This window comes from Oncorhynchus tshawytscha, linkage group LG18 (assembly GCF_018296145.1).
Source record: "Oncorhynchus tshawytscha isolate Ot180627B linkage group LG18, Otsh_v2.0, whole genome shotgun sequence".
NCBI lineage: Eukaryota > Metazoa > Chordata > Actinopteri > Salmoniformes > Salmonidae > Oncorhynchus > Oncorhynchus tshawytscha.
In genome coordinates this window covers 40,605,327-40,625,731 of record NC_056446.1, presented here as the reverse complement: position 1 = coordinate 40,625,731, position 20,405 = coordinate 40,605,327, and the positions used below count along the sequence as shown (strand labels likewise).

The following is a 20,405-nucleotide window of genomic DNA, read 5'->3' as shown; positions in this document are numbered from 1 at the left end:
GTCTAAGGAGGGGTGCACCGGCCCAGGTCGGAAACGGAGCAGGCCAAAGCCCCCGTGCCGCTCAGTAGTGGGATCGCGCCTGTGAATAGACGCTGTAGTGCAGCCTGAGCAATACAGCGGGACCCAGTCTTTTTGAGCTTTTTTTTTCTCGTCCAAACATCTTTATGAATCTGTTGGTTTGCATATGAAACGGAAATATGCTATTACGACACATTTGTACACTTGTATCGTGAAGAAACAGAGCAGACGTCAATGTATAATATCCATTGAAAGTAAATGGAAACAACGTTGATTTAACCAGTGTCGAGTGACAACAATTTGTAGCGATAATGTTAATTTATTTGCTTCACTTCGGCCCGTTTCTCTGAATTAGCCACGATGTGACAAACACCCCCTGCTGGTGCTCCGGCGTAACTACAACTATCTTTCTGAATACTTCATTGAGAGTTCCAGTAGTGGGCGCTGTTCTGGCTTCATACTGGTAAGCAACATCATTGTAAAGAAGTTATATTCTTCTTTCAAATAACATTCTGTAAATTCTATTAAAATTACAATGAAGTATGAAACAAAAAGTTCTGAAACTTGCAGCAAATCATATTATAAAATCATTGGTTTCACAAATAATTGAAAAAGACAAAAACAAACCAAATGCAATCCATTGCATAAACCTTTTTATTTATTAGCATGAGCATTTTCTGTACACTGATTACAGTTTGTGGTCCTCAGGGTGGTAGAGTTCACTCATCAGCCGGTAGATGTAAGAGGGAGCGTTGCCGCCGATGTTAGAGATGAACAGAGTGATGAGTTCAGGAGATGACACAGAGTTGACCTTGAGTTCAGAGAGGAACGTCAGAATCTCTCCTACAGAGACAAACACTGGGCAGTGACACGTTGACCTTACAGAGACACAAACACATAGAATCTCTCCTACAGAGACAAACACACAGAGATCAGAATCTCTCCTACAGAGACAAACAGACAGAGATCAGAATCTCTCCTACAGAGACAAACACACAGAGATCAGAATCTCTCCTACAGAGACAAAGAGGTCAGAATCTCTCCTACAGAGACAAACAGATGTCAGAATCTCTCCTACAGAGACAAACAGATGAGGACATTTTATTTTTAATCAGTCATTGCTAGCTTTTACACAGATTACTTCTGGTGTTACAGACACTTGGGTAAAGAGTCTCAAGAGTATAAAACATTGAAATAAGTTCTCAATTAAAGTACTACCTGCTGTGAAAGGAAGCACCTCGTGTGGGGAGACAAACTTATGGAATGTGTCCTCTTCATTGGGAAACTGAGAACAGGAAAACAACTATTAACGTCATTCAACGATAAGGAGCTTTCAGGTGAAGAAATGGCTCACTGACATCCCATCTCCACCCAGAAGGTGTTCATGTTCAGACTGATTATCAAATCATCAAATCACATTTATAAAGCCTCTTCTTACATCAGCTGATATCTCAAAGTGCTGTACAGAAACCCAGCCTAAAACCCCAAACAGCAAGCAATGCAGGTGTAGAAGCACGGTGGCTAAGGGGAAAAGCTCCCTGGAAAAGGCCAGAATATGGTTGTGAATACCTGAGGCGAGAGCTTGAACATGGGAGCACAGATGATGAGTGGAGTAGAGTGGTGTCTGGCTGCTAGAGCTACAGAGTGGGTTCCGTTGACCGCCCGGAGCCCGCCATTGGCCAGAACCGTCTGTGTGCCGATGATGACCTGTAAACCCCCACAACTGGTCCATTAACAGTAGTCAAGCTATCAATAGTTTTAGAAAGAGCCTGTTCTAAAAAATAAAAAAAGCAACATCATAGTAAAAACAAAAACAACAAGTCAAACTCACCTTATTCACTCGGGACATCACTGCAAATATGGCAGCATCTGCTATTACAGTGGTCTCAATGCCCACTTTGGAGAGACCTGTAGCCATTTCATGACCCTTGGGAGAGGGACAAAGGTCATTACTGTAGCATATTAAATCATGAAATATTATGGAGAGAAGAAATTAATTAAATAGATGCTGCTTCCTTTAGCACTACTGTATATACATATAAATAGATAGAAGGATGGAGGAATGGATAGAGGGATGGATAGAGGGAGGGAGGGATGGATAGAGGGAGGGAGGGATGGATGGATAGAGGGAGGGATGGATGGATAGGGAGGGAGGGAAGGATGATGGATGGATAGAGGGAGGGAAGGATGATGGATGGATAGAGGGAGGGAGGGATGGATGGATGGATAGGGAGGGATGGATGGGAAGGATGATGGATGGATAGAGGGAGGGAAGGATGATGGATGGATAGAGGGAGGGAGGGATGATGGATGGATGAGATGGGAGGGAGGGATGATGGATGGATAGAGGGATGGAGGGATGATGGATGGATAGAGGGAGGGAGGGATGGATGGATAGAGGGAGAAGGATGATTGATGGATAGAGGGAGGGAAGGATGATGGATGGATAGAGGGAGGGAGGGATGATGGATGGATAGAGGGAGGGATGGGATGATGGATGGATAGAGGGATGGATGGATGGATAATGGAAGGATAGAGGGAGGGATGATGGAAGGATTAGAGGGAGGGATGGTGGTATGGATAGAGGGAGGGATGATGGAAGGATTAGAGGGAGGGATGATGGATGGATAGAGGCAGGGATGTATGGATGGATAGAGGGAGGGATGGTGGTATGGATAGAGGCAGGGATGTATGGATGGATAGAGGGAGTGATGGTGGTATGGATAGAGGCAGGGATGATGGATGAATGATGGATGGATAGAGGGAGGGATGATAGATGGATAGAGGCAGGGCGGGATGATAGATGGATGAAGGGATGATAGATAGAGGCATGCAGGGAGAGAGGGACAGATAGGCATGGAGGTATAGTTGGATGGTGGGTTGATGGGAGTGAAAGGATGGCGTATACCTGGCAGAAGGGGGCACACTCGGCCACGATGACGTGGAACTTGCGTTTCCTCGCTGCGTCTTTGAGGAAGGCCTCGACGGTGCGTGAGCGGCCGACAGTCATGATGACCTCGTTGGAGTGGATGTGCTCCAGGGCCTGCATGGCGATGTTGTCTGTGGTGCCATCTGGGAGAGAGGAAGACGACAAGAAGGAGAATATAACAGTAAGCTCAGTGCTGCTTGACCAAGGATAATATTCTCATAGGACATTTAGGAATAAGCAGTGTACAGATTACAAGCACTAGAGAACGGGGGGGGGCTGAAAGGGGACTTCAGCTTATGCCAACTAACGTCCTCCAGATGAAACAGAGATACAGTCTGAGATGTTATTCTCCTTATGCTTCAGTTAAGCGACATGATTATATCTCCCTCACTAACTTTAAGCATCAGCTATTAGAGCAGCTCACATATCATTGCACCTGTACACAGCCCATCTGTAAATAGCCCACCCAACTACCTCATCCCCATAATGTTATGCTCCTTTGCACACCAGTATCTCTACCTGCACATTCATCTTCTGCACATCTATCACTCCAGTGTTTAATTGCTAAATTGTAATTATTTCGCCACAATGGCCTATTTATTGCCTCCCTAATCTTGCTACATTTGCACACACTGTATATAGACTTTTTCTATTGTACTATTGACTGTATGTTTTGTTTATTCCATGTGTAACTCTGTGCTGTTGTTTTTGTCGCACTGCTTTGCTTTATCTTGACCAGAGGTCGCAGTTGTAAATGAGAACTTGTTCTCAACCAGCCTACCTGGTTAAATAAAGGTGTTCTCAACTGGCCTACCTGGTTAAATAAAGGTGTTCTCAACTAGCCTACCTGGTTAAATAAAGGTGTTCTCAACTAGCCTACCTGGTTAAATAAAGGTGTTCTCCACCAGCCTACCTGGTTAAATAAAGGTGTTCTCAACCAGCCTACCTGGTTAAATAAAGGTGTTCTCAACCAGCCTACCTGGTTAAATAAAGGTGTTCTCAACCAGCCTACCTGGTTAAATAAAGGTGTTCTCAACCAGCCTACCAGGTGTTCTAAACCAGCCTACCTGGTTAAATAAAGTGTGTTCTGGTTAAATGAAGGTGTTCAAGCCTACCTGGTTAAATAGTTCTCAACCAGCCTACCTGGTTAAATAAAGGTGTTCTCAACCAGCCTACCTGGTTAAATAAAAGGTGAAATTAAATAAATGAAAAAGCTTAACAGCTGCTGGAAAGTATTTGATATCGGTTGGTGTTAATATGTGTGTGTGTGTGTGTGTGTCTGCGTGTGTGTGTGTCTGTGTGTGTGTGTGTGTGTGTGTCTGTGCCATCAGTGAGAATCTTACCCAGCTCTGTGAGGAGTTCATTGATGGCCTCTATGACGTTGGCTTTGAGAAGAACAAAGTGTTGTCTGAAGTTCTCCTCACTCAGCTCCCCTGCCGTCAGCAGCTTGTGGAGGGACTCCTGCTGCTCGGTCTCCTCACTGCTACCACGCGACCTGAGGAAACAAACAAAACATAGTTGACATGAGAAGAGAGTGACAAGCTGGGTATATTTCAATTGAAATGACCATAGAACAACAAGACATTGTACAGATGGTAGCTTTAACATGAGTAGAGTGGCAACTGAGAGATCGTCAACAAGTCCATCTACTACATAATTAACCAGATTCTGTTTAGCTAACGTTCCACTCGCTGTACTCCATGGCATATGCTCAAAAATATGTTTAGCATGACAGGGTTGGTAAGGAGTGGAACGATAGCTAAACAGATTGGTACCCAGACTATGATATGGACAACCATAACAAGAGTATCAGACACCAGATGAACAATGTTGATTACAAACTGTCAGCCTGTTCTTTGAAGGAATATTCCCCAGAATCCCCCATCTCTCTTACCTGGCATACTCCTCCCTGATGATAAACTCACCTGGCATACTCCTCCCTGATGATAAACTCACCTGGCATACTCCTCCCTGATGATCTTGAGCACGCGCCGTACCATGTTGCCCACGGTGGTCTCGGACGGTTGGGCGGCCGTCATTCTCCTTCCCTCATTGCGAATGATCTCCATCAGGTCACCTGTTATGACATACAAGAGGATTTCTTTGTCACACGTCATTCCAGGTAAGTGAATAGAGAAACAGTATTGGCGTTTTTTTGTAGGAAACAACTCCACCTACGGGGAATATTATTCACGTTTTTTTTAGGGGTTTCGAATAAAACGCTGAAAATAAAGTCTGTGGTAAACACAGGCTCAGGATATCTTATATGCTTTGTTATATGAGAATCTTTATTAGCTAACTTCACTTTTTGTGAATTTTGAAGAATTTATGTCATGATACATTTTTTAAAAACACAAAGCACTTAAAGCCTTCATAATTCATAAAGGTCATGTTAACTGACTGGTTTTATCGCATAGAACAAAATGTGTAAGACCTCCTAAACCTGTGTTAACCTCAGACCTTATTTTCGGCATGTATTATTTATTCCTCATAGGGATGGCTGGACGAGCCAGAGATTTTACGACTACAAATTAGCGCGCTCTATTATCAAAGACTTTTAGAAATAACCCAAGATAGACCACAGCCTGTCGTTTCAAATGGGAACAAATTAAATCATAGTGGTCAGAACAGGCAAGGAGATAGTGAGCTCCTATTGGCGCGTTCTAGCATTTATTTGCATATTTCCGTTAGGTAACGCCTACTATATGAAGTGCGCGTGTTCATTAACTTTATTCACCCTTACTCTCCTAAACAATGCCATTTTTTAAAACTTTGGCAAAGGTTAAAGTCTAAAAAAAAACGCAATCCACCGTTTGTTACAGATTCTAGTTTTGGAAACAGAAAACTGTATAGAGTTCAAATGTTTAACGATGAGAAAATTAGCAGAATCTCGGACAAAATCCATTTCGCTCCATCTATATTTGGTAGTGAGTAGAAACGTCAAGCGGATGCTTCACATGTATATATCCGGTGAAATATCTGTGCTATTATGTTCAGACATAACACCATTGACCAGTTTCAAAATTACATCAGCTTTTCGTGGCTGTTCAGATTTTGACAGCTGGCTAAAGTCACTATCACAATGTGTCTTTATAGCGGATAAAACGTTGGTCACAAATGTCAAATGTAATTTACAAAAACATTTGTAGCTAGTTTGAGAACTAAAAAAAAAATATTAATCTAGCCATCGAATAAACTAGCTAGAGTTCAGCTGTTATAACGTCTACCTGCGCTGCTCCATCGTGCTTGGGCTGTTATTCTCCGAAGCAAATATGTGGTTTCTCTGGCCATTTCCCCCGACCCTCGGAGGGGCCCTGTCCCACTGCCTCCCCGCTTCAAATCGGCAAGAAAAGCCTCGATTCGTTCCGTAAGATCTGTTTCCTTGTCTGCCCCAGGCATATTGTTTTTTAAATTCACTTCTTGCTAGATGCTGTATAAAAAAAACTATTTGATGTTGTCACACATTTACTGAAGAGGGAAATTGAACCGGAACTACATTGTACGTGAAGGAAGGCGCTTCCGGGTCATTATATTAGTCCAATGCTGATTGGACCAAATGATTAGAAACGCACATCTTGCAATATTTTCATAGATTTCATAATTTATTCATAAACATTTTACATTATTAGGTAGACAGTAACAAGTAGACAGTACTCGTGTAACCTTTATGTATATTATATCGTTCCATCTTCATCTTATATATATATATATATATATATATATATATATATATGATCCACTTATGAAGATGCCATAATGACAAAGATGTTTAGAACCAAGCAGGAGCTAGTGAGATCCAGGTGGTGCCTTAGGGAACTCCTCCTCTGTGAAGCGCTTGTGCAGTAACTCAATTCACCCATGCACTCTTTCTAAACAACGCTCTTTGTAGAAACGTTGGCAAAATCCGCAAAACGCACTCCACTGATACATATTTTAGTTTTGGAAACAGAAAGCTATGTGGAATTAAAATGTTTTAAATCGACGAGAACATGCAGAATGTCGGCTAAAACCCACTGCCGGACACTTGGCTTCCTCATCACCATATTTGGTAGTGAGTGGAAACGCCAACTGGATTTTTCACATTTACACATCTGGTGAAATATTTGGCTCATTGTTCTGTGATAATGCTGCGTGAATGTCCTTTGGTCATCCCATCACAAAATCTCAAGCAACATTTTTTTTTGTAAATCCATCCAATATTTTATTGAATAAAAAGCCTAACACAAACCTTTTCCAAATTGATCTCAATCAACATAGAAATCATTGACTGAAAACACAGAAAATGTTCACAGTTAAAAAAAAAAATGGATGTACACCACATAATTGATTAATGCAGTAGCTTAATGACAGTGACAAAAAAAAAATAGTTAGAATATCTTTCAACCAACTCCAAACCCTCATGTAAACCAGACCCCATAATTATCTCCGAAAGAATGTTGGATGGATCTTGAAAACCTGGTCGCAGATCGGTGTGTACTCTTACTACCTCAATTGCCGTCCTTGTCACACCAAACCTGACAAGGAGTTGCCATGATAGCACAAAGAGTGTGGCACTCAGGCTAGGATCTTGGATGTTAAGTGTTGTAATTTTAAATCGATCCCAAAAATCAATGAGCAATATAGCCTGGTCCCAGATCTGTTTGTGTTGTCTTGCTTTGTCAACTCCCATTGGCAAACAAACAGATCTGGGACCAGGCTAAAGAAGCAAATAATTTCCCCGGAAATTACAAAACAAAACACGATACACTAGCCTGCTCAAATGGAACACATCCAAGGAAGAGTTCGGATATTTTCCATGTTACTACAAAACTACCACCGAAGCAAAGTTGGCATGTAAAATGGCACTACAATCCTACTATCCTGATGTTGATGATAGTATACATGTCTGCCCTTTTTTTAAAAGTAACAAAAGGTTTGACATGCATTTGTGAGTCAGGTTCTAATAGCCAGATTCAAGGGTTCTCAAAAGAGGAAGAGCAACTCATACAGGGAACTACTACTCGACTTAAAACACATTCAGATGCAATGTAGATGCGTGGCTGTTATCTTTTGTACATCTTAAAATAAAAACTTAAGAACTAGCAACAAAGTGTTCTTCTAGAAATGACCTAGTTTTCAAAATTATATTTACCGCGTCCAAAATTAAGCCTAATTCCCTAAATAGTGCACTACTTTTAACCAGGGCCCAATGCACTTTATATGGAATAGGGTGCCATTTAAGACAACCAACCATTCATTCCCTGATAAATTATGAAACACTCTCCCCCAAAAATACCTGCCCTGCGATAGCATTTACAAAATCAAGACAAACTAAAAAGACGCTGTCAAATTTAGTTACCAAACACAGTATTCAAATGAATTAACCCACTAAGCACAGAAGTTCCGTGGTTGCCATAGTTTCTCTCTTTTGAGTTATACCACATTCCACCTGCTGTTCATTAAAGGCTTCACTTAAAAAGGGCAACAATATAAAATGGTACATCTCAAACGGCACCCTATTGCAATGCTTTGACCAGAGCCCTATGGGACCTGGTCTAAAGTAGTGCACTATATAGGGAATAGGGTTCTATAGGGACCTGGTCTAAAGTAGTGCACTATATAGGGAATAGGGTTCTATAGAGCTCTCGTCTAAAGTAGTGCACTATATAGGGAATAGGGTTCTATAGGGCTCTGGTCTAAAGTAGTGCACTATATAGGGAATAGGGTTCTATAGAGCTCTCGTCTAAAGTAGTGCACTATATAGGGAATAGGGTTCTATAGGGCTCTGGTCTAAAGTAGTGCACTATATAGGGAATAGGGTTCTATAGGGCTCTGGTCTAAAGTAGTGCACTATATAGGGAATAGGGTTCTATAGGGCTCTGGTCTAAAGTAGTGCACTATATAGGGAATAGGGTTCTATAGGGCTCTGGTCTAAAGTAGTGCACTATGTAGGGAATAGGGCTCTGGTCTAAAGTAGTGCACTATGTAGGGAATAGGGCTCTGGTCTAAAGTAGTGCACTATATAGGGAATAGGGCTCTGGTCTAAAGTAGTGCACTATATAGGGAATAGGGTGCCGTTTTGGCGACGCCCAGCACACTATAGCCTTTAGCTCGCTTGGCATGGCCAAAGACTTTGTACAACGATATAAAGGGCCATAGACATTCTCTCAAGGGGGCAACCATTCATCCCAACAAAATAAACATAACTCCAAATCAAACTGTACACATTAAATGACAATCTGAGAAATGTAAATTAGAAACAACACACGGAACATTCTCGCTCTCTGATGATAAATCTGTGTACATTCTACATTTCTACCTTTGAAAAAAAAAATAGAATAATTTCACTCTGCTGAATGAGCCACAGGTGTGTATAGTTTTCAGAGAATTAGGCTACTCCTTGGTGCCGTCTCACACCACCGAAACTAGTAGAGTTGTTCTGCACAACCCTTTGTTTTGTCATTATTGGATAGGTCCGAAACGGTGCCCTGGTTATTCCCTGTATAATGCACAACTTTTGACTAGAGTCTACAGGCTTTCGGGCAAAAACTTCAGCCTATGGAGGCTCTGGTCAAAAGTAGTACACAATACAGGGTGTCATTTTGGACAAAGCCATAGTCCGAGGAGGGTGAAGGTTGATCGGGTAGCATTGGCTGCTCCCCCTGGGTGTAGTGGTGATGCCTCTTTACTCAATCAGCTTCTTTGCCTTGAAGAAGCGGCGCAGGTAGAAGACCTGCCAGGTGGCCAAGCCAATCAGACAGCACATAGAGAAGATGCTGAAGTACAGGACGCGTGTGTTGGTGGACTCTGGAAGAAGGAGAACAGAGTTAGAAATACTACACACATACACACACACACACACACACATACATACATACACACACACACACACACACACACACACACACACATACATACATACATACATACATACATACATACATACATACATACATACATACATACATACATACATACATACATACATACATACATACATACATACATACATACATACATACATACATACATACATAGCTACGACTATGCATTAGAATAATCACATGTATAACTTGAAATTCTGCATAAAAATAGGTATTGATGATCAAGGGAAGATTTCTCAAAATGGACAGACTGAGAAGTTCACAATCACACACAACACAAGTCCATGTCAGACTAGTAAATGGAACTACTACTATCAATACTGTGCTCTTCTTACCGTTGGTATCCCTCATCTCCTCCTCCCTCCTCTTCATGTAGGCAAAGTCATTGACGATGGACTCGGATAGGTCCTCCAGTCGCCTTAGCTCCACCTCCAGGGGCTTCAGCTTCTCCACTTTGGCGATCTGAGTGGACGAGAGAGCCGTCAATCAACAACAAAAAAAACAATGCAACGCCACAATTCATCCCTTGCCGGTAGGTGTTAATTGGTTTATTGGATTGGATTTCCGTTGGACAGTGCAGCAGGAAAGAGATGGAACATTTATAAATCAGGAAATTCTAGATGGAAGCTTGGACTGTGTTGGACTGTGTCCCAGTTTGTCCAGTAGGTGTCACTCTCGAGCTGTGCAGTAGCAGTGCCAGTGTTCCCAGTAGTTCAACATGAACAGGAACACAATGCAATCTGGTCTGGTATGCAGAACGCTTTACCCCTCCCTCTCTCTAATTTTACAGAATTTCTCTTCCCACAAGCTACAGCTAAAACATATAAACTCAGCAACTGTGTTTTTCAGAGTCAGTAGAAAGGCCTCTTTAGTGTCCTAAGTTTTCATAACTCTGACCTTAATTGCCTACCGTCTGTAAGCTATTAGTGTCTTAATGACCGTTCCACAGGTGCATGTTCATTAATTGTTTATGGTTCATTGAACAAACATGGGAAACAGTGTTTAAACCCTTTACAATGAAGATCTGTAAAGTTATTTGGATTTTTTTGAATAATCTTTGAAAGACAGGGTCCTGAAAAGATCTGTTTCTTTTTTTTGCTGAGTTTATAAAGAAATTGGATCAGGACAATATTGAAACAAATCTGTATTTTGGCTAGGGGATAGGGCAGTTTCAAATATATATACGAATGGAGGATGTCAGAAAAACAGGAAAATCACATTTCTCAACCAATTAAATCAAATAAATAACTTTGTACCATTGGAAATGATGTACTTCTGGTTTACCAAAACGCAATGATGTTGACGGTCTAATCGAGGCGTAAGAAAAATAGAGAACAAGTGAAATCAAGCTGACCAGACAGACCAGGTGACCAGACGGACCAGACAGACGTCACAGTAGCAGGCCATTGCGTTGGTTATAGACAAGACAAGGATTCTAGCCAACTTGCACTTCCTGGTTTCCTTGCCAACAAGGCTCTACTCTAACTCCACACGTTGACGTTACGTAGCTAAGTACGCATGTACTGTACAGTGTTCACCCACATAGGCATGCCCACATTAACACAGACACTGGCCTAGTCCTCCAACCCACGCATGAGCTTCGGGCTCAGTCAGTATGTGTGGGGTGTGGGTAGAGTGGATTATCAATTCACAATACAAGTCAGCAGAACAGTGTATGCAGTGTTTACTCAACATTTTGTTGTGTTACAGCCTGAATTTAAAATGAATTGTGTCACTGGCCTATACACCATACCCCTTAAGTATAATGTTTTTGGGTTGTTGTTTTTTTCAAACACAGATTCAATCGCAAAGCCCAGGTAGGTTTTCCAATGCCTTGTAAAGAAGGGCACCTATTGGTAGATGGGTAAAAAGAAAGCATACATTGAATATCCCTTTGAGCATGGTGAAGTTATTAATTACACTTTGGATGGTGTATCAATACACCCAGTCACTACAAAGATACAGGCGTCCTCCCTAACTCAGTTGCCGGAGAGGAAGGAAACCGCTCAGGGATTTCACAATGAGGCCAATGGTGATTTTAAAACAGTTACAGAGTTTAATAGCTGTGACAGGAGAGAACTGAGGATGGATCAACAACATTGTAGTTACTCCACAATACTAACCTAAATGACAGAGTGAGAAGAAGGAAGCCTGTACAGAATATAAATATTCCAAAACATGCAATAAAATAATACTGCAAAAAATGTGGCAAAGAAATTACCTTTATGACCTAAATACAAAGTGTTATGTTTGGGGCAAATCTATATTTTCAAACAAGGTGGTGGCTGCATCAATTCATGGGTGTGCTTGTCATCGTTAAGGACTAGGGAGTTTTTTTTTTTTTTTTTTAAGGAATGGAATAGAGCTAAGCACAGGAAAAATCCTAGAGGAAAACATGGTTCAGTCTGCTTTCCAGCAGACACTGGGAGATGAATTCACCTTTCAGCAGGACAATGAACTAAAACACAAAGCCAAATCTACACTGGAGTGGCTAACCAAGAAGACAGTGAATATTCCCGAGTGGCCGACAGGCATCAAATGAAGTCTTTTTTTGGTCCACCAGCCACTGTGGGAAGTAGATTATTATTACCTTTAATCTACCAGCCACTCAGATTCTTTTACCAGACAAAATATTTTTTGGGCCACTTAAATTACACCAACAAAACACACAAAAACAGATGAACATGCTTTGTAATGATCCTAAAACAATAAATGTATTACTAGTAAGAAGTAATGTGGTATATTGTTTAATTTCATCTTTTGTGTCCTGGGTCTTTTAACCCCCCCTAAAAAATTCACCTGCCCCTTTAAGGTTACCATGGTAATGTGACTCCAGTCATGTTTGTACTAGAGGTTGACCGATTAATCGGAATGACCGATTTCAAGTTTTCATAACAATCGGAAATCTGTATTTATTTTTATTTTTTTACACCTTTATTTAACTAGGCAAGTCAGTTAAGAACACATTCTTATTTTCAACGAGGGCCTAGGAATGAGGCAGAACGACAGATTTTTACCTTGTCAGCTCGGGGGATCCAATCTTGCAACCTTACAGTTAACTAGTCCAACGCTCTAACCACCTGCCTCACGAGGAGCCTGCCTGTTACGCGAATGCAGTAAGCCAAGGTAAGTTGCTAGCTAACATTAAACTTATCTTATAAAAAAACAATCAACCAACGACTGTCGTTGCTCCAATGTGTACTTAACCATAAACATCAATGCCTTTCTTAAAAATCAATACACAGAAGTATATATTTTTAAACCTGCATATTTAGCTAAAAGAAATACAGGTTAGCAGGCAATATTAACGAGGTGAAATTCTGTCACTTCTCTTGCGTTCATTGCACGCAGAGTCAGGGTATATGCAACAGTTTGGGCCGCCTGGTTCTTTGCGAACTAATTTGCCAGAATTTCTACGTAATTATGACATAACATTGAAGGTTGTGCAATGTAACAGGAATATTTAGACTCATGGATGCCACGTTGTTTTCGAGGTGATAGTTTCCGGATTTGAACGAAGGCTCGTATTTCTGTGTGTTTATTATAGTTAAGTCTATGATTTGATATTTGATAGAGCAGTCTGAGGGGTGGTAGGCAGCAGCAGGCTCGTAATAGTCAAAGGTATATGGTTTAGCGAGAGATAGTCGACGCGTTATAATTCCTGTAATAACTTGCGGCTGAACTTGAAAGAGGTTCCTTTGTTATTTTACCGTTCATGTCTTCCATAGAGAATGTCTTGATCTACTTCAAATAAGGTCTGTGTTTCGTGCAGGTTTAAACCGCCTCGCCGATTTGATACCCGTGTAAATCTCACTAGGATAAGGTAACGTTTGTCAACATATTTTCATAAAGCCACTCTACAAAAAAAATGATCTTCGCTTATATTTAGCCAATATTGATCAGAGTTACCTTGTCCTATGGATTTCTACACAGTTATAAAATTGGCAAGGTGGTGTAAGCCTACACGAAACACAGACCTTATTTTAAGTGAATCTAAAAATATCCTATGGAATAAATGAATGAAGGAACCGCTTTTCAGATTTTGCTAGAAGGTGTCATGGAATTATGACTCGCACTTTGGTAGTCAATTCTTACCATGCCCATTATTAAAATAGGATTTCCTGCATATAGAAATTACAGTTTTTGTTTTCAACATTCATCACAGGTAACTTAAACTCTATTTTTATTCAAACAGCTGAGAGTATTTGTCTCCTAAACAGACTCTTCAGTATCATTGTCACTTCAGAGCTGTGTGTTTCTGTGTGTTTTACAGATGGCAGAGAAAAGCAGAGCACCAGTGTGGGACTATTACATAGAATTGGCACCAGGGAAAGCAAGGTGTCTTATTTGTGATAAAGATGTAAGCATGGGGTCAGCAACGACTAAATCAAACAATACCACCAACCTGTGGAATCACCTTAAGAACACCCATCCAAAAGCCCATAATATGTATTATATTAAGTTAAAATAAAAGTGTTCATTCAGTATTGTTGCAATTGTCATTATTACAAAAATGTGTATATATATATATATATATATATATATATATATATATATATATATATACATACACATACATACATTTTAAAAATCGTCCGATTAATCGGTATCCGCGTTGGACAATCATAATCGGTCGACCTCTAGTTTGTACCTGTGAGATTGAGTCTGACTAGTAGAGACGCCGTCTTCTCTCTTCTCTTCTCTAGCAGTTGAAACGCAAACGTAGAAAAACAATAGTAAATAGCCAAGAAACACAAGGACAAAGTCTCACTTTCCTTTCAAGTAAATTAAACCTATTTTTATGCCTGTGCGCAGCACTTCTAAAAAAACGAATCTTTCACTCAGCTCTTCAGGTGCGCAGCGCTCCCAGACAGACAGTGTTGCAGCGCGAGGTGGAATAGGCTATACAGGATCCCTACTTATTTGACTTTGTTCGATTGACATACCAGCTGTGAAACAAAACAGTGGAAATACATGAAAAACAGCTACCGCAGCATTTATGTTACTATAAATGTGATCGTGTATGACTATTTTTTTTTTTTTAATTCTCAAATGCGAGTGAACTGCACACAAAGTGGAGCCCTCACTTCCCACCAACATGGCTGGTGAAATAGACATCTTAGCCGCTAATGCCAAAAATCTACCCACATTTGGCAGATGTTAATTTTAAGCACTGGTGACCGAGTTACAGTTTTAACTTAAATCTACTTGAAAATCTACTGCAAGACTTGAAAATGTCTTGTCTAGCAATGATCAACAACCAACTTCTTGACAGAGCTTGAATCATTTTTAATAATGTGCAAAATATTGTACAATCCAGGTGTGCAAAGCTCTTAGATAAGTACCCAGAAAGACTCACAGCTGTAATCGTTACCAAAGGTGATTCTAACATGTATTGACTCAGGGGTGTGAATACTTATGTAAATGAGATATTTCTGTATTTACACCCCCCCCCAAAAAAAAAAAAACAATTATAACAATTTCTCATTATGGGGTATTGTGTGTAGATGGATGAGAATTTTATTTGAATTTAATACATTTTGAATTCCAGCTGTAACAACAAAATGTGGAATAAGTCAATAGGTTTGAATACTTTCTGAAGGGCCATGTTTTAATAGAGTGACCATAACAACCATCACCATAACAACCAATGGGAGCCCCATGACACTAACTTTTTTTTCCCTCTTCATTTTTTAGATGGTCTAGTTTTTATTTTGGTGGTTGTTAGTTCTCACTGAAGATGATCTTATAAAATATATTGTATATCTCCATTGACATACTTTATATCCGTTTACTTTACATTAGCTAGGTTTACATCCAAATGGACGACAGATTTTTCACGCGAATATTCTAAAAAATCTATATTAAAAACAATATGAGCATTTTCCAACCATGTTGTTTCCATTAAACTGACTTTTTGCAGATAAAAAGCTGTGCTTGATGACGTAGTGCATATAAAAATAACTTAGTGATTCAATTATTTTTTTACATATTTATTTAAAACAAGTTAAATGGGTTTCCATCTAGTTTAACTCTACTGAGTTATATAGCGAATGTGCCCACTCTGGTCTTGGCATGTCTGCTCCAGCCAACAGCTTCGCTGATACAGTGAGGGTAAACTACCTACAGTACATGAGATTATTATGGACAAAAGAGCTAGATAATTTTTTTTTGTCAAAACGGCAGCCAACCATCGATTATCACCAGAATAAGACCCTCGATCATCACCGTGCACTTTCACCAACTTGTGAAATTCATCATCATTTATTTAATCCGTAGTCTACTAAACTGCATGCCTTTCCCCGAGTCGTAGTGGGAGGACCACACACACCACGTCATCGCGTAACTCCAAGTTTACTTCAATATTCGTTATTATATCAATATTTGCGCATAAAATGTTGTTTTCACCGCCATTTCATTCAGAATTTATTTTACAGACACAAAAAATAAATCCCACCTTGTCTAGAGTATATATTGTTTTGTCGACATTTGGAATGTTCACAGTGAAATTTGCTGTTTCCATCAGGCCCGTCAGGACATTTTTATCCGACGCACTTAACTCGCATTAAAAATAGAAAAAATGAAAGGAAATCTGGTTACTGAAAACTTTCTGCCATCCCCAAAATCATTTAGACTTTTTGTTATTTGGTGGCACATTACAATAAACATTTTGTCCCTCAAAATCTGATGAAATGCTTCCTAAGTCCATACCAAAATGTTGGCACCAAATTAACAAGTCATACTATTCCAGCCCAGTGTGCAGAGGGGCTTCTTTGAACAATTTCAACTGTCATTTAACATTTCCTAGACACTGGGTCTCCAAAGCAAATAAGCAATCCCTTAATGGTGCAAGAGTGTACGTGCATTTCAGTTTCACTTTGAAGCGGTACCAGCAGCAGTACCAGCAACTCACCTCTTCATAGTTCTTGGCCTCCACTCCGTGCTTCATGTCCAGATTAAGCAGCTGGTCGGGGATCCTCCCAGTTCCTGGGTGACAGAACAAACACATGATTTACTACATTTACAAAGCATAGATGGCTTTACTCCGCTCATTCAATAACAGCAAGCAATAAAACAAGTTGGAAGGACTCCTTCCAGTCACATGGACCGTGTTTGGCAGGACACAATGTTTTGTTTCATTCAGATAGAAATATGCTACATAGCGCAAACAATGTTCCCATTTCTATCTGAAACGTTTAACAGAGTTTGGGTACTGAATGTGACCCAGCTATAAACCTATCCCGTCCTAACTTGCTGATTCATTCACTTATTGGTTGCTGACTGACTGGCCTCCATTAAGTGTTTAAACAGAGTAGTGTTCTCAGAACCCTGACCCAAATTTTGCATGTTTTGGCCAGCTATAGCCTGAAATCCAGAACAGATGGGTACTCAGGCAAATCTGTCAACAAATGACTACTTGTGGAGTAACGCAGTTAGGCGAACAACTGCATTGAACAATGCCTGCTCCTTGCAAACATCTAGGTTAAAGATTACCATCACTTTAAGCACCACAAAATAAATACTATGCACTTTGACTTACCCATGGGCGATTTGCTCTCAAAGCACACTTCAAACATGTCATAATCCTCTGTCGTGAAGGCAAACTTCCCTTTCGTTGCACCTTCCTTTGAGTATAGGATGTGTCCCGACGAGTCTGTGATCTAACGTTAAACACACGTGATATAGAACAACAACATAAAAAGCAGAAAATACAACACGTGTATTGACAGCTGGTGCATGAGTGTTGCAGCGGGCAATGTTTATACCCAATGGCGTGTAAATGTAAACTCTCACACACAACATCAGCTAACTTTGCCCACGTAGTAGGCAAATTATAGACTTGTATGATTATGATTTGTATGAGTTCGTCAACGTCTTATTCTAACCCTGCATCCACTTTGTTGACATCACCCATTATACTGCATGCTAACATCGCTAGCTAACTTGGTAGCAACACGTTTCACAGAGTGGATGAGGGGAGTTAAGACTGACGTGTAACATCCTGAAATGAGTTTTCACCATCTCAACTGATACTAAACATTGAAATAAAATTATTAAGTTGAAATACCTTTTACGTATTTAATATTATACACACTTTGTTTGCTAAAAAAAAAATATGTACAATTCTGCTATTTCAATTAAAAACCGCAAGAACCAGGAAGGACCTGTCACAGGCCCAACCAGGCTAACATTTAGCTACCAGGCTAACATTTAGCTACCAGGCTAACATTTAGCTACCAGGCTAACATTAGCTACCAGGCTAACATTTAGCTACCAGGCTAACATTTAGCTACCAGGCTAACATTTAGCTACCAGGCTAACATTTAGCTACCAGGCTAACATTTAGCTACCAGGCTAACATTTAGCTACCATGCTAACATTAGCTACCATGCTAACATTAGCTACCATGCTAACATTAGCTACCATGCTAACATTAGCTACCAGGCTAACATTTAGCTACCATGCTAACATTAGCTACCAGGCTAACATTTAGCTACCAGGCTAACATTAGTTAGCAAGATAACAGCAGCTGTCAACAAGACGTTTAGCTAGCCAGCTGTTATGAATAGCAATTTATATGAACACGGTTGCATTTCCACGTATTGTTTTAAAGTCACTTCTCATCAAAAAATGATATGAACAAACTGCGTTTGGGCCTTTCAATGTAAATAACAATTAGTAGCTAGTTAGTTTAGCTTAGCCGTCAGTACCGTTATTGCAACAGCATCAAACTCACCTTCAGGTTGGTCTTTGTGTTGGACTGGTCGCTGATTTCATACTCCCCCGTGACCAGCACGTCTTTGTGGATCTCTTCCCGTAAACATTTCCTTGAATTTACCGGTAAAAAGAATGAAATTGATAATACCGATTCAATGAGAACCGGTAAAAGAAGCAGGGTAGCGAACCGAGCCATGGCTACTAGCCGAAATAACAGCTTAGAAAGCTACTGCAGTTTGAGTTGCCTCGGATCTCTCCACAGCGCCGCAACGCAAAGGTGGTCTGTGAGGGACCAAATGGATGGATGTTACCACAGCCACAAAGTCAACATGGGTTACATCTTAAAAATGTATTCAAGGATGGAGTTATGCATGAGGTTATAAATGTGGTTAAGGGTAGGGTTCATGTCAGGGTTAGGTTGAAATCATAGTTTAAAAAGATAACTTGTAGAAATTGGGTTTATGACTTTGTGGCTGTGGTAACTAGTGACAACCGTGGCTGGACAGATGGATGGATCGATAAACAGATAGATTACACAATAACCTAACCTAACCAGACAGTACAGTAAATGTTTAATCCTCAACAGCATTATCTAACAGGCCATATCACATTCACAGATACTGGTTGTATTCTGAAGATCCCAAAAACTATTATTATCTTGTCAGGCAGCAGCTCAGAGATGAACGAATTCGGGAGAATTACATCACTCCACTCCTGGTTGCTTCTCAAATGGCACCCTATGCTCTATTCAGTGCACTACCCCCGCTTAGTACATCAAACCACCCCTCTGAATGTCACTCTCCCTGACAGTTTTCTCAAGTGCCATTAACCACATGTTTTATGTTATTTAACCACTATTTAACCACTGTGCTGCTGCTCCAGTTTCAACTGTTCTGCCTTATTATTATTCGACCATGCTGGTCATTTATGAACATTTGAACATCTTGGCCATGTTCTGTTATAATCTCCACCCGGCACAGCCAGAAGAGGACTGGCCACCCCACATAGCCTGGTTCCTCTCTAGGTTTCTTCCTAGGTTTTGGCCTTTCTAGGGAGTTTTTCCTAGCCACCGTGCTTCTACACCTGCATTGCTTGCTGTTTGGGGTTTTAGGCTGGGTTTCTGTACAGCACTTTGAGATATCAGCTGATGTACGAAGGGCTATATAAATAAATTTGATTTGATTTGATTTGATTTATTTAGGTTAGTCTCACTGACTGGGATCCAATATATTGCCACAATAGATCTGGATTGGGGCCAATTCCATTTCAATTCCAGACAATTCAGAAAGACAACCAAATTAAAAATTACAAACATTTCCTAATTGAAAATGATTGAAGAAAACTGGAATTTCAGTGTGCTTCCTGAATTGACTGAAATTGAAATGGAATTGAGCCCGACCCTTCAAAAAAAGGCTCATGAACAGATTCTACCCCCAAGCCATAAGACTGCTAAACAAGGCTGCTAAATAGTTAACCAAATTGCTACCTGCATTAACTCTTTTTTGACTCTATGCACACACACTAGACTACCCACACACTCACACATACTTACACTGACACTCCAACACATACATACACACACACACTCACTGTTGGCACACCGTCACCACACACACACTTCCACATTCATCACATACGCTGCTGCTACTGTCTATTATCTATCCTGTTGCCTAGTCGCTTTACCCCCTACCTATGTGTACATATCTACCTTAATTACCTCGTACCTCGCACATTGGCTCAGTACTGGTAACCCATGTATAGAGCCAAGTTATCATCGGTTCAGTACTGGTACTACGTGTACGGTGTATATAGCCAAGCTATCATCGGTTCAGTACTGGTACTACATGTACGGTGTATATAGCCAAGCTATCATCGGT

At 40.5% G+C, this 20,405-nt stretch overlaps 2 protein-coding genes across 2 annotated transcripts; both read right to left on the bottom strand.

The window, feature by feature from the left end:
- Positions 1–649: 649 nt before the first annotated feature.
- LOC112236225 (translation initiation factor eIF-2B subunit beta-like) lies at positions 650–6,461 on the bottom strand. The gene is made up of 8 exons (XM_042300550.1): positions 6,175–6,461; positions 4,904–5,024; positions 4,291–4,442; positions 2,927–3,090; positions 1,850–1,945; positions 1,588–1,725; positions 1,237–1,303; positions 650–927 (listed from the first exon to the last, which is right to left on the bottom strand). Exons 1-8 carry the CDS (start codon positions 6,344–6,346, stop codon positions 707–709), a joined length of 1,131 nt encoding a protein of 376 aa, XP_042156484.1. The 5' UTR covers positions 6,347–6,461; the 3' UTR covers positions 650–706.
- A 2,745-nt stretch (positions 6,462–9,206) lies between these two features.
- tmed10 (transmembrane p24 trafficking protein 10) lies at positions 9,207–18,808 on the bottom strand. Its single transcript, XM_024404800.2, has 5 exons — positions 18,548–18,808; positions 17,351–17,471; positions 16,724–16,797; positions 10,146–10,272; positions 9,207–9,733 (listed from the first exon to the last, which is right to left on the bottom strand). The coding sequence occupies exons 1-5, from the start codon at positions 18,722–18,724 to the stop codon at positions 9,612–9,614; spliced, it is 621 nt and encodes a 206-aa protein (XP_024260568.2). The 5' UTR covers positions 18,725–18,808; the 3' UTR covers positions 9,207–9,611.
- Positions 18,809–20,405: the final 1,597 nt, after the last annotated feature.

Bases quoted from the DNA above. Each gene is read 5' to 3' on its own strand.
- LOC112236225 (XM_042300550.1), bottom strand. From the start codon at position 6,346: ATGCCTGGGGCAGACAAGGAAACAGATCTTACGGAACGAATCGAGGCT. The intron at 4,443-4,903 runs GTGAGTTTATCA...TTGTTTCCTCAG, and splicing joins ATCAGGGAGGAGTATGCCAG to GTCGCGTGGTAGCAGTGAGG. The intron at 1,726-1,849 runs GTGAGTTTGACT...GGGGGTTTACAG, and splicing joins TGATGTCCCGAGTGAATAAG to GTCATCATCGGCACACAGAC.
- tmed10 (XM_024404800.2), bottom strand. From the start codon at position 18,724: ATGGCTCGGTTCGCTACCCTGCTTCTTTTACCGGTTCTCATTGAATCG. The intron at 16,798-17,350 runs GTAAGTCAAAGT...TCTGTCACCCAG, and splicing joins TGAGAGCAAATCGCCCATGG to GAACTGGGAGGATCCCCGAC. The intron at 9,734-10,145 runs GTAAGAAGAGCA...TCCTTCTTCCAG, and splicing joins GGAGATGAGGGATACCAACG to AGTCCACCAACACACGCGTC.